This window comes from Leuresthes tenuis, unplaced genomic scaffold (assembly GCF_036924035.1).
Source record: "Leuresthes tenuis unplaced genomic scaffold, fLeuTen1.0.hap1 SCAF_4, whole genome shotgun sequence".
Lineage (NCBI taxonomy): Eukaryota > Metazoa > Chordata > Actinopteri > Atheriniformes > Atherinopsidae > Leuresthes > Leuresthes tenuis.
The window spans coordinates 23,828,783-23,843,909 of record NW_027325358.1 but is presented as its reverse complement, the minus strand read 5'-3'; the positions used below and the strand labels follow the sequence as shown (position 1 = coordinate 23,843,909).

At 42.2% G+C, this 15,127-nt stretch overlaps 3 protein-coding genes across 5 annotated transcripts; 1 reads left to right on the top strand and 2 right to left on the bottom strand.

Annotated features, from left to right (window-relative positions):
• The first annotated feature begins 1,599 nt into the window (after nucleotides 1-1,599).
• Nucleotides 1,600-12,534, top strand: gtf2e2 (general transcription factor IIE, polypeptide 2, beta). Of its 2 annotated transcripts, none has more exons than XM_072383324.1 (8): nucleotides 1,600-1,804; nucleotides 2,406-2,566; nucleotides 9,271-9,353; nucleotides 9,961-10,068; nucleotides 10,378-10,560; nucleotides 10,675-10,768; nucleotides 11,688-11,803; nucleotides 11,920-12,534. In XM_072383324.1, exons 2-8 carry the CDS (start codon nucleotides 2,407-2,409, stop codon nucleotides 12,037-12,039), a joined length of 864 nt encoding a protein of 287 aa, XP_072239425.1. In that variant the 5' UTR covers nucleotides 1,600-1,804; nucleotide 2,406; the 3' UTR covers nucleotides 12,040-12,534. The 2 variants fall into 2 exon arrangements, with proteins under 2 accessions (XP_072239425.1, XP_072239424.1); XM_072383323.1 differs by having other exon boundaries at nucleotides 2,402-2,566.
• On the bottom strand, nucleotides 4,904-8,318 carry smim18 (small integral membrane protein 18). Of its 2 annotated transcripts, none has more exons than XM_072383327.1 (2): nucleotides 8,013-8,318; nucleotides 4,904-6,324 (listed from the first exon to the last, which is right to left on the bottom strand). In XM_072383327.1, exon 2 carries the CDS (start codon nucleotides 6,317-6,319, stop codon nucleotides 5,996-5,998), a length of 324 nt encoding a protein of 107 aa, XP_072239428.1. In that variant the 5' UTR covers nucleotides 6,320-6,324; nucleotides 8,013-8,318; the 3' UTR covers nucleotides 4,904-5,995. The 2 variants fall into 2 exon arrangements, with proteins under 2 accessions (XP_072239428.1, XP_072239427.1); XM_072383326.1 differs by having other exon boundaries at nucleotides 4,904-6,349; nucleotides 8,013-8,315.
• On the bottom strand, nucleotides 12,486-14,516 carry LOC140304621 (dynactin subunit 6-like). The gene is made up of 7 exons (XM_072383325.1): nucleotides 14,407-14,516; nucleotides 14,166-14,230; nucleotides 13,986-14,091; nucleotides 13,768-13,853; nucleotides 13,619-13,666; nucleotides 13,388-13,530; nucleotides 12,486-12,923 (listed from the first exon to the last, which is right to left on the bottom strand). Exons 1-7 carry the CDS (start codon nucleotides 14,433-14,435, stop codon nucleotides 12,825-12,827), a joined length of 576 nt encoding a protein of 191 aa, XP_072239426.1. The 5' UTR covers nucleotides 14,436-14,516; the 3' UTR covers nucleotides 12,486-12,824.
• Nucleotides 14,517-15,127: the final 611 nt, after the last annotated feature.

Here is a 15,127-nt window from a genome sequence, read left to right as displayed (position 1 = left end):
AGAAAGTCTTAAACCACCAAAACCTCCATGGTTTTATGTTTCATATAGTATTTAGTAGCATTGTAGTTTGTTACAAGTGCTTGTACTAGCAGTTGTAACAACAAACAGACTTACAACAAATACATTTTAAACCCAAAAGTCCTGTACTTGTTTGGTGTGGCACTGATTGAAAATCAGGTTCCAGCAATGATAAAGCCATTCGTACTGAGGTAGTGGACATATGAGGGAATTTACATATCCACCAGCTCTCAGCTTTGAAATTGGTTTAGTTTTTAATTATAATGCCTTGTGCTTTAAACATGAAATCACAATAGACTATTCAAATGTTCAAATCAAAACCTGAATACTCTTCAAAATCTGATCGCAACTACACTGAAAGCATACTCAAGTCTTTGTTCCAACATGCTTATCTTCAAAGTACTTAATTCACTAATTTGAGAAAGATGATTTCAAGTAGTCTTTTGCCTAAAATATTCTGTCGGCTTCAACTTCTCCCGATCGTAAACATTCTGAAACAGTTAAAAGTAGTTAATTCTGATATTTCAGCACAACTCACAGAGACAACGTTTCTCATTTGTCTAAGTGAGGTAGTAGCCTCAGTGAGCCACTAGGTGGTGGTGTTGAGCGACTTTTTCTCTGAGGATAACTCGGTCATCTGCCCCTCTTATGACAAGAGATGTGAAAAGGTTACACAGACTTACACAAATATACAAAATGTTGTTGAATTTGGAAAAAAAACCTCAAAGATAAAGTTTATTTTCATATTGTGTTTTGCAAATCCAAGATTTAACTCTTTTTTTCCCTGCCTACTTTAGGGGAAGAAAAGTTAGGATCATGCTGTGCGCAACTTACCATGTGAGGCACTGTAAAGATATTTATCCACTCTTCCCTGTAGAATGCTTTTTTTTTTTAGTCTGCCTAACATGCAATGCATGTTTAACTTCCCACAGATTTTTGATGATGGACGGGTCAAAGGACCGTGGGGAGTTTTCTAAAACGTCTATGATGAAGCACTTTATGATGGAGTGAGGTCTACTGGAGGCCTACCTCTCCTCCCTTGTTTCACGATTAACTGCATTTCCATCCATTTCCACCAAACGTTTGCTGATATTTAGTGGAATTATACAGATGTGTGTCCACCTGTGTCATCTTAGCTCTCACGCAGCTCCTTTACAGCGCTCATGTAGATTTGGCTCCCCTTTTGTCCTAGCAGATATAGGCTAATGTTTTTTTTTTTGTTTTTTTTTGTCTGGTTGAAATTGTAATCTGGGAGCAGACTTGATTTGTCTGTGGAATTATACCGCATGGTTATAAAAGTCAGCAAAAAAGTGAGGTTCCCATGTCTCTGGCTTTCAAGCTATCAGTCCAGATATTTCCAACAAGTAGGTGCCCAAACTTTGGTCCAGCCACAATTACATTTATAGTTCTTCTTTTGTCTTTTTTTTTTTTGTTTGTTAGTTAAGAAAATAAAAAATAAATGGTCGAAAAAAATAAGAAAAACACACACACAAAAACATTAGACAAAAAACATAACATATAACGTTTTCTTCGTTGGCATGCGATGACGTCATCTAAGGATGACTTGTCGATAGCCAACAAATCGAACAAGGAGCGGAAGTTCTATGTGGGAAAAAAACAACATTTGTTTGAAGTTAGCCAGCGTTAACTTATGTTGCCATAGAAAGAACTGGGGAAAACGCTGGTTTGCTGGAGCTATTGTTCTGTTTTACGTCTTACACAATTGGGTAGTCCTCTTGGACTAACTTGTCACCTTCCCTGTGTGAGAACAGGAACAACGTGTGAGGTAACGTTCACCGAGATAATATTGAGCAACTGAACATGCTAACGCTAGGTTAACAGCTAAGACCGTGCAAGATCACGTTGTTGCGTTGTGCCATAGATTTAGCTGTCTACACATCCATCTTAATAGATTCCGTGAATGACGGTAGATGTTTACTTGTTTAGATTTTTAGAACGGTATCGGCTAACGTTCTCTACTCGTAGCTTGGGTAGAACTCGTACTAGCAGATGTTACCCTAAGCTAATAATGTCGACTCTCACGGTTTTGTTGGTTAATTTCATTGTTTTAAATGGGGCCATGGTGATGATTTGAGCTATATGACCTAGCAGGTGCTTTTCTAATTTGGCTGGGTTAGTTGCAACTCTTGCTGTGAAGTGGCAGAACTCAGCAATTTAAAACCCAACGACTGTTTTCAAATCTTTTAGTTGTTTTCTATAGAAGACGCTTAACAGGTAGCTGGGGGTGACATCAACAAAGCAGTCAGCAGCACATTTCAACTCTGCAATCCATACTAATCTAGTGGCCATTCCAAATATGTCATCTCAGCCCGAAAGGAGCTTTTTGTGTTTTGTTCTGATTTCATTATTGCACTCTTGTCAGCCAGAATGGATCCGGCTCTACTTCGGGAGAGGGAGCTGTTCAAGAAGAGAGCTCTTTCCACTCCAGCTGTTGAGAAGAGACAAGCTGCATCAGACTCTGGATCGCACAAGAAGAAGAAGCCCAAACTAGACAAGGAGAGCTCCTCTGGGTCTAAACACAGCACTGGTAAGTGAAGCATTTTATCCTGATATGGATCCTGACTTTTTTAGGGAACAGCTTTTCTTCAAGTAAGAGAGTAATGTGGTTGCAAGTCCGGCTGCTGTTGACTTGGGCCAAAACACCATTGTTTTTAATTACACATTTAGTGACGGCTTCCTGATCACAACCTCGATAATTCAAGCTGTATATGCGCAACATGCAGTGCTTGAGTCGTTGCAAATGTGACCAAATGTCACACACCTTTGATTTAGGGGTCCTAAATAACCCATAAAATACTGCAGCTGTTGCTTTTTCTGCTGCGAATCACCATCAACCAAATAATAACCGCCCACTCATCAAATCTGGATGTCCTATCCAGTCTGAAGTTGTTTTTTTTTTTGTGAGCCCCGAATTTGACAATAATGCCAACAACAGAACCAGTTGTTAGTGTGAGGTTAAAAAGCGACTGTATGCATCTTGTCTTACATTAAGTACATTTACATGGCATTAGAAAAAAAAAAAAGCTAACAAATCATGGTTGGTCATACCAGAACTGGACTTTAGACTGAATAAAATCGTACAAAATCAAAACCAGACTAACACAACCATAAAATGCATTTGGGTGGACACTCAACTATAGTCAAAGGGGCCTAGCAGATGTTACTCTAAGCTAATAATACCAACTCTCTCTGCACATGCTCCAAAAGCCCATCAGCAAATTGAATTAGTTAATACAGTCAAATTCCCTTAAAAAGCTTCTTTCGTCTGCATACTTTTTGCTCTCCTTTGTCAGACAGCTGACTGCATCAGAAATTAGGATTGAACATTAGCCCATTAGCCGTTATTTGTTTGAGCGGAGCTGTGCTGGAATGAAATTCAGATTTTTATAACCTTCATGTCATCTGATGAAAAACTTAAAGACGTCTGTGCAGTGAATCCGGCTATGCTTTGTGTTCGATGATCTCCTCCAGAGAAAGTAGGAAGTGGCTGAATATCTTAAACGTGTCATTGGTGCTCTGATCCTCGTCTCTTTCACTGATGGACTTTTCAGTATAAAAGGAAATGCATCTGTGGACGACTGATGGCAATATGATATTTGAGCGTCTACATGACAAAATCTGAGTGCTATTCAGTCTGCAAGTCAGCAGAGGAGAGCCAAAGGGCTTGGATCTGTTGTCGAGCAGAATCAGATACGATTGTGTAACACTGAGCATTGGCACACTCTTATTTAAATTTCTCAAGCCTTCTTGGCAGCTTTTGAGCACTTAAAGGGGGTCGCTTGCCAGCGTTTTTTTAACCAGAGTACTGCATCAGGACACACCCACATCCTGATGTCGTGTTTTGTCCCTCTCAGAACCAGGCTCAGTTCTTGTCGGGCCCCTACACGACGAGTGTGACTGCGAGGAGTTGCACTTGCTGCTGGGGAGTGTCGCTGTCTTAATAAGGATGATGGTAACGAGAAGTTCTAATCGTCACCTACAAACCGTGATTTATACCTCTTCATGCAACCATCTGACAAATGTATCTTTTCAGTTCTGAGGTCATCATTAGCAATGATGGATATTCCGAAATGTCCCCACGCTATCATTCTTGATTTCCGTTTTTGTTATTTATTCTTATAACAGTAATTACGATTGGAAACTTTAAGAAGAACTTTTTAACAATGTTGTAGATAATGTTTAATGTTGCTCGTAAGCTATTTCTTTCGTTATGCCGCGTGAAAAGGCGACATACGCGGACTATTATTTCAGTATAGTTAACCATCTGGAGATCTTTTGACGTTTGCTTCTTCTGGCTAAAATACGACTTAATTATTTGAAATGTTAATTGACGAAATCAAATCTAGTCCAGGAAAATCCTTCCTTTGAATATGAATCATGGCCAATAACTAAGAATTCCATCTTTTCTGGACAGAAAAACAGGCTAAGAGTGTGGTTATTGAGCATTGATTCAAACCGGGGTTGGAGGGTTCTCTAAAGGTTCTCTAACGCAGTTCCCCATGAGGATAGTTGGTGTGAAACAGCGCTCTGTGCGACGTTTCCCTCCACAGGAACAGAGTGGGAGTGTGTAGGGGGAGTGCTAGAGACTGCCAAAAGTGAGTGTGAATATCTGTCGTCATAACAAGCTTGAAACCCCCCCCCCCCCCCCCCCCCCCCCCCCCCCCCCCCCTCTTGCATATTCAAAAAAATCTGGTACACTCATGAAGCTCCTCTTACCGTGCGCAGGTCTAGTTGTGCTCCCACAGCCCTGTGCCTTCACTTTTTGCCTTCACTTGAAATCTTTTCAGTCCGTATGCTTTCATGCAAGTCAGCCAGTTTTTTCAGGGCTGCCAAACATGACTTTTTTATTCTTAAAAATTGTTGGTATTCTAGCAGAGATGATGCACACAGCACAAATGTCACCGCTGTTATGTTTTAGATGCTAAATTATCCACAGTAATTCTGCTGCCTTATTGCAAAAATCATTGCACCGCAGTGGACATATTTAACCTTTTCATCTCTTTGAAGTTAAATGAATGCATTTTTACATCTAAACAATTACAGCATGACAAGGAGCCGTATCCTATTATTACCACATGCCACGTTGTCGTCTCCACACGCCTCGCAAGTAGCAGCTACTTCTTTATAAACCGCAGAAAATGGGGATTTTCAGTGAAAGTTTATTAGGCAGTTTGTGGTAAGGCCTATGAAATGGTACATTGTGCTCAGTTTGACACAACAAACTACATCACTGTGCAGCTACTAAACTTGTCATGAGAGAATGTGGCGTTGCAAACATGTTGACACCGCTGGTGTGAAACACGGGCTTTATCCAGAGCAAACATGTCCAACTGAGCTTTATCAGTGTAAAGAAAGATGGTGAAGTCCTTGGGGTTGGACTGCGTTATTATGTACAGCACAAGTCAGAAAAGGCCATCTGCGTCCAGCAGGTAAACAACTACATATACATGTATATACAGTAAGCTCAGGACGGTTGTCTTTGAAAATAAATGCTTGTTTGTTTTACTCAGTGATACCTGGTCTGATTATAATTCTTTTTTTTTTAAATGTTACCACACTTTGAGCATGCAGCTTCATACTCACTCATGAAGAAAGAGAAACAGAGGAAAATGCCCACCTTATGTAACGCATTCTGCCACAGCTCTCGTTCTGAAGAACTGCAATTACACATTTCTTTCAGGCCACACACTTTGCTTTGTGTTTTCTTCCCGTGGTATTTGTAAAAAGCTGTATATTACACCACAAATACAGTCTGTTTATTCGTGTATAAACGGGTGAGGAAGACTTCCTCTTGATGAGAAGTCTGGGTTTTGTCTTAATTGTGAGCAATCGGAACACTTTTAGGCAGTTTAGGACAACCCCCCCCCCCCCCCTCCTCAAAAATCAGGGTCATTGCTGTGGTATTTGCCTATTCAGCAATTCAACCTAAATCCCATTTTCCTCCTCCTTGATGCCCCTATACCACCTCAGTGTGGGATTCTGGCTCCTTGCAAATGCTGGTCATGAGCTGGCTGCAGCTTGCCGGCCCTTCCGCCTGTAGCTGGTGGTGTGTTTTCCCTTTCGCACAGCACCCACAGTCCAGTAGCTCGTAGAGAACGGCCAAGGCTGCCAGGGACAGGACGGTGAGGATGAAAAGCAGGAGGATGATGAAACACGCCACGTTCCAGCCATCGTGGAAGGGGTAGACTTCTTGGACTTGCAGGGAGACGCGGGACAGAGGGACTGCCTCTGGGCGCCATGGGAGGCTACTTGGGTATATGTTGGTTGTGATGTTAGCCATGATCTCTGGTTGGGAATGAGAAGAAGGTGACTAGATAAATTAAAAAAAAATGGGAAGAAAGACCGATTATTAGTGCCTATGACAGTTTAAGACAGATTATTGGTTAGAAACTTCATCTCAGGGGTAATTGTCTGTAATGCGATCATAGTGGCACCATATCACCATCAGTTAGTAGTAAAGGTTCAACTGGAAATGAACGTCTTCCCGAGGCTAATGCTATAAAGCTAAAATTACACTTAAAAAAGCCTGATAGAAAAGGAAAGATGTGAAAGCTGGTATCTGTGCTTGGTTTGTGACTCCAGCTGTGAATTCAGATGCAAACGTATTTAAGGAAGTGCGGTGTAATAATAGAGTTAAAAGATGTTCTTCAGTGGGCACGTTGTCAGACCATTTGTCTCCCTTCAGCTGTCATTTCACATTTTCAGCTAACGCCTACCATTTTAAATCCTCAGCACATCTCTGCCTACACACTCGCACCTACATAGTCATCACACACTCAAGTATGCACAGAAAGGCCGAGGCAGCTGACCCAGATCGCTTGAGTGCACCAAAAGAAGTTGAGGAAGCCTCTCCGAACATGAAAAAGTGTTTAAAATGATGTTCTTACATGGAAAACGCGTCCTTTATGTCTGCAGAAACATAGACGTATAACCTGTATGTAACAGGCACGCGGTTTCTGTTTGGAATTGAAAAAACAAGTGGATGTATGAAATGGACAACATCACTCTTACTTTTTGGCACAAAAGAGTTAGTGGCATCAGTTTGTTTTTCAGCTCAAGTTGAGAACGGCTCGGCGTGCTGACGGCATAGTTACGGTGCACTGCAACTTTCCTGGTTAGCTTGTAATTGATTTCTAGCAGCAGCCGTAACGCCTCGGCTTAAGTGTTCTGTGGCATTCTTCCTCTCCATCAATACAGTTGAACCTCATGTTGAGCATCATCTCACCGCGGACCTGGCCCTATCGGTTTCACTTCAACTCATTGCTATGACAACAGCCTCTTTAATTGAATTGTGCTGCTCGGGCTCCCCCGCTCCAGTCTCTCTGCTGCTCCTTTCTTTTGTACGAGTATCAACACACATAATGGGGACAGTCTGGCTCCCTGCAGCATCTGTTACCCCCTCCTGAACGAGCCCCACCCCAGCCACGCTCCGTAGGCCTCGCGGGGGCCACATATTGCACTCTACTCAGCAGCTCTTCATGCACACATCTGACCCACACTCTTAATGCCCTCGGCTGGCTGCTCGCTGCCTTCATTGATTTGCAATGAGAGCTGCACAGAGTTGTGCATTTCCACAAAGGCAGACGGGAGGCTTGTGAGCGCACACACAGACACAGGAGGAGATTTTCTGGTGCTTGTTATTTGAGAGGAGAAGAGCCGCACAGACACATCCATGTTTATTTAATCCAGTGAGTGGGTGTGCAGTTTCTGCCTCAGTGTTAGACAGCCAAATAAAGATTCTATACATATTTAAAGAAACATTGCTCGATGAAATGATTTGTAGTTGTAGATATTTTTAATGCACAGGGGCTTTGTAGATAGATCTGCTGCATTTAAACATGTATGATTCGCCCGGTTCACAGCCTCACACTGAGTCCAGGAGCGGCGTCTGTCTTAAGATTCTTGCTGTGAATTGTTCAGATCAGTTTATGTCCAACGTTATTCAAATCATCCTGAAAAATATGCAGACTCACCTGTGTGTCTGGCTCAGTCTGTCGAAGATGAACGTCAACAGATGCACTCTCTCTTCCCCCTTTAAGTGCTCCACCTTTCTCTTGGTCTTCCACTCTACCTCGTTCACGCCTCGACCTGCTCTCCTCCTTGGCGCACTCGCGCACTCGCTCTCCTCCTCCGCCACTCCTTGCAGCTCTTCATGTCTCAGGCGAACAGAGCAGGCTTCTCCCCATCATTGGCTCTCCCCCTTTACCCCAGCCTCTGCGCCATTCGCTCGCCGACCCGTCACAAATCCAGCATCCTGCCCACTGTGCGGCTCGCAGCCTCAGAGGCTCCCACCCACACCATGAATCATTCATGAGTCGGTGTCCATTTTCAGTTTTGATTGGCGAGCTGTGAGTCCAGACCTGGGGAGGGGTGGAGGTAGCGTAACAGAGAATATGGACAGTTTGCAGATTACTCTCACACATGACATCTGTGTCATTATTACCATTTAAAACAGGTCAGTGTGTGACTTGTGTAAAATTCCTAAGCTTAAATGTAAGTATGTTCCTCTGTCAGAATAAGGAATAACAACATCAGATGGGACAAATGAGCTTTTCAGGGAAAACACTGACCAACAAACCCATTTGTTTTGTTTTGATCAACACATTTTATCTAAAAAAGTATCGATGTGGTAATACAGTATACCTGAACCAGACTTAACAGGAACAGCAACACTGGTTCTAATCTTCCTCTGTGAACCCAGGCTGTCCTCTTCAGGCTTTATGCGCACCTGCAATAAAAGTAGTGTCTTCGGCAGCATTTGAAGCTTCTTCCACATCGAAGCTGACACTTCACACAGGAGAAGAGGTGGTTGCACGAATGGGCAGGCGTGAAGAATTAAAAGATTAAGGCAAAAAGCAACGGTTCAGTTTCACATAGTCAAAGTCAAATCAAACCCTTTGGCTCCATAGTTTCTTTTATGCGTAAACTGGCTTTCTGATGAACGATACAGCAGTACAGGACTGACATGTTGGTAAATGTCGACTGCCTCACCAACCCAATGCTTGGTTGCCTTGACGACATGACGCATGCCTTTCAGTTTATTTTACATTAACTGCAAAGGCCTTTTGGTGGTATAACATAGGCTACAGTTGAAGAAGTGTTCTATATTAATGTGTTCCTCTCCTGTGTCACTGTGAGCCATTACTCTTGCATCATAAACATGTCATGTTTTATTTAAGAAATGGCTCCTTTTTCCTTTTCTTTTCTTTTTTTTTTCTTTCTCTCCCGCAGAATCCTCTAATGGTAACTTCAACATCAAGGCGAGCTCCGGATACAAGTTTGGCTGCTTGGCCAAGATTGTCAATTACATGAAGGTAACCACGGGAGACATTTCAGTTAGAAGATAGATTTTAGATGGAAGGAGAGAAAATGAAGAACTGAAACGGAGTTTTTGTTCAATTCATGTTTTTCCACTGCGAGTTGATTTGAGCTCACAGCGTCCTCTCGGTTTTTAGATTATTTTTTTTTTAAGCATGTCGTCATCTCCATCAGAGCTTTGGAAAAATGTGTCCCGCTGTGTTTTGTATCAGCAGAATGAGTCAGTCGTGTGCGCCGTGTAACATTTGGTCTCCTGTCTTTCTTTGGGTACATAAACAGCTTGTTTATCATGCTTTAGTCCTGCACAGGCAGCTAGGCCCTGTCAAACTAGCTTGTCTGACTCATCCCTCTCTGCTGAACTCGCACCCCACTTGACAGATTTTTGTTTGAGCGTGTGCACGTTTTGTGCCATCTGGTGAATGCACTGAGCTCTAATCTCTGTAAAATACCCTGACGGTTGCATCTAAAGCTCGAAATTGTTGTATGCATATGACTGACAGTGCTTCAGAACCGAGATCTTTGTACATTTTAGAATAAGTCCTTGGGGACAATTTCTGACGTTGACTGCTTTTGTCCGTCTTCTTTCCTGTCTCAAACACGCAGACACGGCATCAGAATGGGGACACTCACTTCCTGACCTTAGACGAGATTCTGGATGAGACCAAACTCCTCGACATCAGTATGAAACAGAAACAATGGCTCATGACTGAGGTGAGCTCATATGATTTACAGTGCCATTCCAAACTCTCACCAATAGTTCTATGTCACATACACGTCTTGATTGAAAAAGATTACATCCACAGACATGCATAAATCATTAAATATCACGTGAAAGACATTCATTTATGTTCAGAACTCTTATACCTGAAGAGAAAATGGCTTGAGCCATGTATGCACACACTTATTCTTCCTTCATCTTTGTATTTGAAGATATGGGTTTTTATGTTTAATGGGGTAAATGTATGACATAAAATGAGTGCATCTGCACACCTTCTGCTGCCTCTTTACCCCTCATCGCAGGCTTTGGTCAGCAATCCAAAAATCGAAGTCCGCGATGGAACTTACGGCTTCAAGCCCAAGTACAACCTGAAAGACAAGAAAGCTCTGTTGAGGCTGCTGGACAAACACGACCAGCTCGGCCTGGGAGGAGTGCTGCTGGACGACGTAGAGGAGGGGCTCCCGAATTCAGCCAAAGCAATCAAAGTAACGCAAATAGAATTCATGCTAGAACGCATGCACATCCATGTGATTGGTTAACTCTGTGGAGACTCAACTAAAGAGACAACGGAAATGACCCTCTGCTGCGATTGTTTTCAGGCGCTGGGGGATCAGATCATCTTCGTAACAAGACCGGACAAAAAAAAGATCCTCTTCTACAACGACAAGCATTGTCAGTTTGTAGTAGATGAAGGTGAGGGGACGGCTAAGATTTTTCTGTCAAATTTCAGTCACAGGGTCTTCACTCTCTGAGAAATGGTGAATCGCACAGTTTTTATTCATTTTTATTGACTGGTTGAACGCGAATAAACAAGGCCGCGTGGTTCCACCAGAGAGTGGCAGCGTAGGTGTTGTTGTGAATTCAGTCGAAGAAGCAGTTCTTTCTCCTTTTGGTGCTGATGGGGCTGGAGAGAGGCCTTAAGGAATTATTTGACTTTCTGACAATATATGAGATGATGCCAGTCGGTCACAGTCTGTTTGCCAGCTCAAACCAGAAACAGCTGATGAGTCACATCATCTTAATCTTTGCCAGATCAGATGTAATTTGTTAAGTTGTTTTTCTCCCCCCTAATGTGCATCAAGTCTTCCTCGCAACAGACAAGGAAAAACCTCAAGCGAGTTTTTTTCATTACCAACAAAACAAGCGAGTTTTTCATTTCCAAATTGATAGAAAATCTTTTTTTTTTTTTCAATTTATTTTTATTTTGCTTCGGTTAATCTTTTCTTATTCACAGAATGGCAATGGAAACCTGGCTCGTGATACAGCTCAGCCTTTCTGTGAGCTGCTCTTTCATTTAGCTTCTGTAGGTTTAAAGTAAATTGATTATCATTTACAACTTTAAGGAGGGTTGGAATTCAGATCTATACCTCCCTTTCACGATGACACATCTGTTTTAACTGCAGACCTGACTACATGAGCCTTTTTATTTCAATGCTGTGAAACAGTCTCCATTGCACCTTACGTCGTTTATGATGGGATAACAGTTTATTGGAGCTCTATCGACATGAGTTACTCTGCACGTGACGTCCGTTTCATTCAAAACATGCCAGCCGAGTCTTCACTTCTTTCATCAGTTGCACCTCTGAGTCAGACAATTCTCTTTCAACTGTAGAATTCCAGAAGCTGTGGAGAAGTGTTCCGGTGGATTCCATGGATGAAGAGAAGATTGACGAGTACCTGAAAAAGCAAGGCATCTCCTCCATGCAAGAGACAGGACCAAAGAAAGTGGTCGGTTGCTTTTTCTCCCCCATACTTTTTGTTTTACTGGAAATGATGACGGTAATGCTTGAGATTCGTACAAAAATGTCTACATCAGGCTGCTTGTGTTTCTGTGCTGTCTGCAGTTACCAGTTCAAAGGAAAAAGAAGCAAGGTGGGCAAAGGAAGAGAAACTTCAAGACCCACAATAACCATTTGGCAGGAGTACTGGAGGACTATTCAGACGGTGTGCCTGTAAAGAAGTGAAATAACTCGGAGGCAACTTGGAGGTGGCTGGAGACAGGAGTCGCCGGCCACACTACAATACAGACTTTGTCATGGCTGATGTCAAAGAAACTAGCTTGTTTCCTTTATTTGCATCCCTCCAGCGATCAGTGGTTTTTGATTACATGAAGCCGATCACGGCTGTGTTGTGGAATCCTTTCCGATTGTTTATTGATCAAAACAGAGAGATGCTGGAGGAAAACGGTCATAACGGACACTGCATACCATGATCATTTTATTTAGTATAAAGCAGAGGTTTAATTTGGATGAGGAGCTGTTCTCCAATGGAAACTTTTCATCCTGGACGGTCCATCACGCCGACGTCCCACCCAGCGCGAGACAGCTTCACCTTTACTTGTGGAACACCAGACTATTTAAAAGCTTTTACTTTTCAGCACCATGGTACAGTTGTTTAAAATACTAGGATGTTGTTGTTTTTTTGGAACTTATTTTAATAAATGGCACTATTACACAATACTGCCTGAACTCTATTAGACTGATTAATCAGACACACCTCCAGGTTTTTACTTTAAATCGTTTAATAAATCATAGAAAACAACGCATCAGCACAGCAGCGTACAAGATGAAATTCTTCACCTGGTTGCCGCAGTTTAGAGTAGAAAAATCTGGGAAGAGGAACGGCTGCCGACAGGATTCGTATTTATTCGTATCTATTCGTATCTTATGTACATTCATACTTCCTTCCGACAGGGTCGACGTGAACGCGGTTTTGCTGTTCACGATTTCACTTCAGATGTGGAAAGTGTTCAACTCGAGCTCGTTGTGGGACCCAGTTTAATGGTTTTCTTCAAATGGTGGTAGTTTGGCAAAATCTTCATCAGAAAGTCCAGCTGAAGAGTCTGGGGCTGGAATGACAAAACAGACGTATCATTAATGACTTTAAATGCCCACGGGACGCAAGCAAGTCTGAACATACTCCCCCAACTTTAAACTATCCTCTATGTGAAATATCAATGACTGTTTTCTTAAGCAGAGTGAGTGAACTGGTAAAAAAAAAATTGCATATTTCAGTTTTTTTGTGCACACAATAGGCTATTTTCCCATCCAAGTAGGTTAAAAACACTGTTACTTTTGATATCTGTATACTTGTGGCTATGAGGCTGTCTTTTAGGCACCGTGATCACTGGACCAACAAACCCGACGGCTTTAAATGTACGTGAAGCAGGATTTGTGCCATCTGAGGTATGTGAACACCTCACCAAGGACCATAAGAACTTTTTTTCTTTAAATTTTCTGTGTAAACTAAAAAATGAAAAGCTAATCTCCAAACACAGGGTAATGATCTACATCCCAGGGTGCATGTGCATACCTGTGGTCTCTCTGTCTGAACCCTCCTCATACACCCAGAGCCATAGATGACCGTGTTCTCGGGTATCACCTCACAGGTGTTGACCTGGCAGAATGCTCCGATGATGCAGCCACTGGTGAGGATCACATTCCTGCCAACATCAGCTGGACGACAAAATAGAGGATGATTGATACAGTGAGTGACTTCCTTTTAAAAGACTGTGGATAGCTGCCAGTATGTGTTACACCCCACCTTTTGATTCGATCACGTTGTTGTCGCCGATTTTCAGGGCTTGCGATACTAGTTGTTGTAGGTTGAGGCAAACGTGGATTAAATTGTGTGAGTGTAACAGATCGAAATCGATTACGGACAAGGACTGGACAGGCTAGTCAAAAGGATACCGCAGCCAACTTCAAATACATTGTTGACACCAATAGTCATCGTCTTTGGTTCCATCTCAGAGTCCGGTGTGATGTTTTCCGGGTAACTGTGAAAACAATGAAGGTGAAACAAACTTTCTGCTATTATGGTGTCGTGTTAGATGAAGCTTAGCCAAGCGACAGACCACATGCAAAGATGTATAACGCAGTGCGCCGACATACTAGGAACTTTCAAAAACCTGTTTCTGATCAGAGCTTGCTCTTCGATCAAGTTGCCCTCTCCTATCACGATGGGTCCTGCCTCTGCAATGATGCGAGCTTTGGGGTGGACCACTGTTCTGGGGCCTGAGGGAACAGACAGTTACAACAAATAGAAGTAATATTTATACATATTTATGGAAATAAATAACTCTGCTTACCAATAGTAACATCTCCTCTGATTTCGCTTTCGACACAAACTACGGCTCCAGCTGCTATCTTGACGCTACAAAAATAAACAGTAAACAAATTTCTGACAATGCTAGCTTAAGTTGCTAATTAGATAGTTCTGTATATCGTGGTAATGAACAACATGAAAAGTTCGTTGTGATATCCTTATCATAATGTTTACATGACTAACAATAAACCAAGCAGTTAAATGCCACTTTTTATTTGTGTTACCTTTTCTGGGCATTCAATTTGTCTGTCATTGTAAGAGATTAAGTCCGTCGGGAGGCGCAGTTGACACACTCTGGTATCGATTGGAAAACCTGCTTTTGTGTGCGCGCATGCGTCATTCGACTCACAATGCTGGTACTGTAGTGGGTTTAACTCTGTATATACTCTATAGCGCTGGCCTGGACCACGCACAACGAACGCAGTACACGTTTGCAGGGTTAATCATGAGCGAAAGGGACGACAAGAAAAAATAAATAAATAAATGATACGAATAGATGAGGCCACATTTTTCGGGATAAAGTTCAATGTAGTGCAGCGCATACGTTTGTTCACGGGTGAAAGAATGAAATTCCCTCAGGGAAAGGCAGTCATCTCAATATATTTCGGGTTATTTTCTGCTTCTGGTGCAGCATTTTCAAAGAAAGTTGAATTATTTAAACTTTTTTATTTTATTTTATTTTAAAGAATTTTTTAGAATGAAAAGTGTCAGAAAAGTAGATAAAGACTTTGGATCTGTCAGCAGATCCGCGAGCAAAATCACACACACACACACACACACACACACAACAGAAACTACCAGCAGACAGTTGAAAGAAGCTTCTTAATTACCTTATTGCTATGTTCTAATGCTATGATTTATTGCCGGTTTCTGAAATTGTGTTCTGTTGAGTGTTGTTATTTGCACCTCAGACACACGCCGGAACGTGTGAGCCAGCAAAACGTT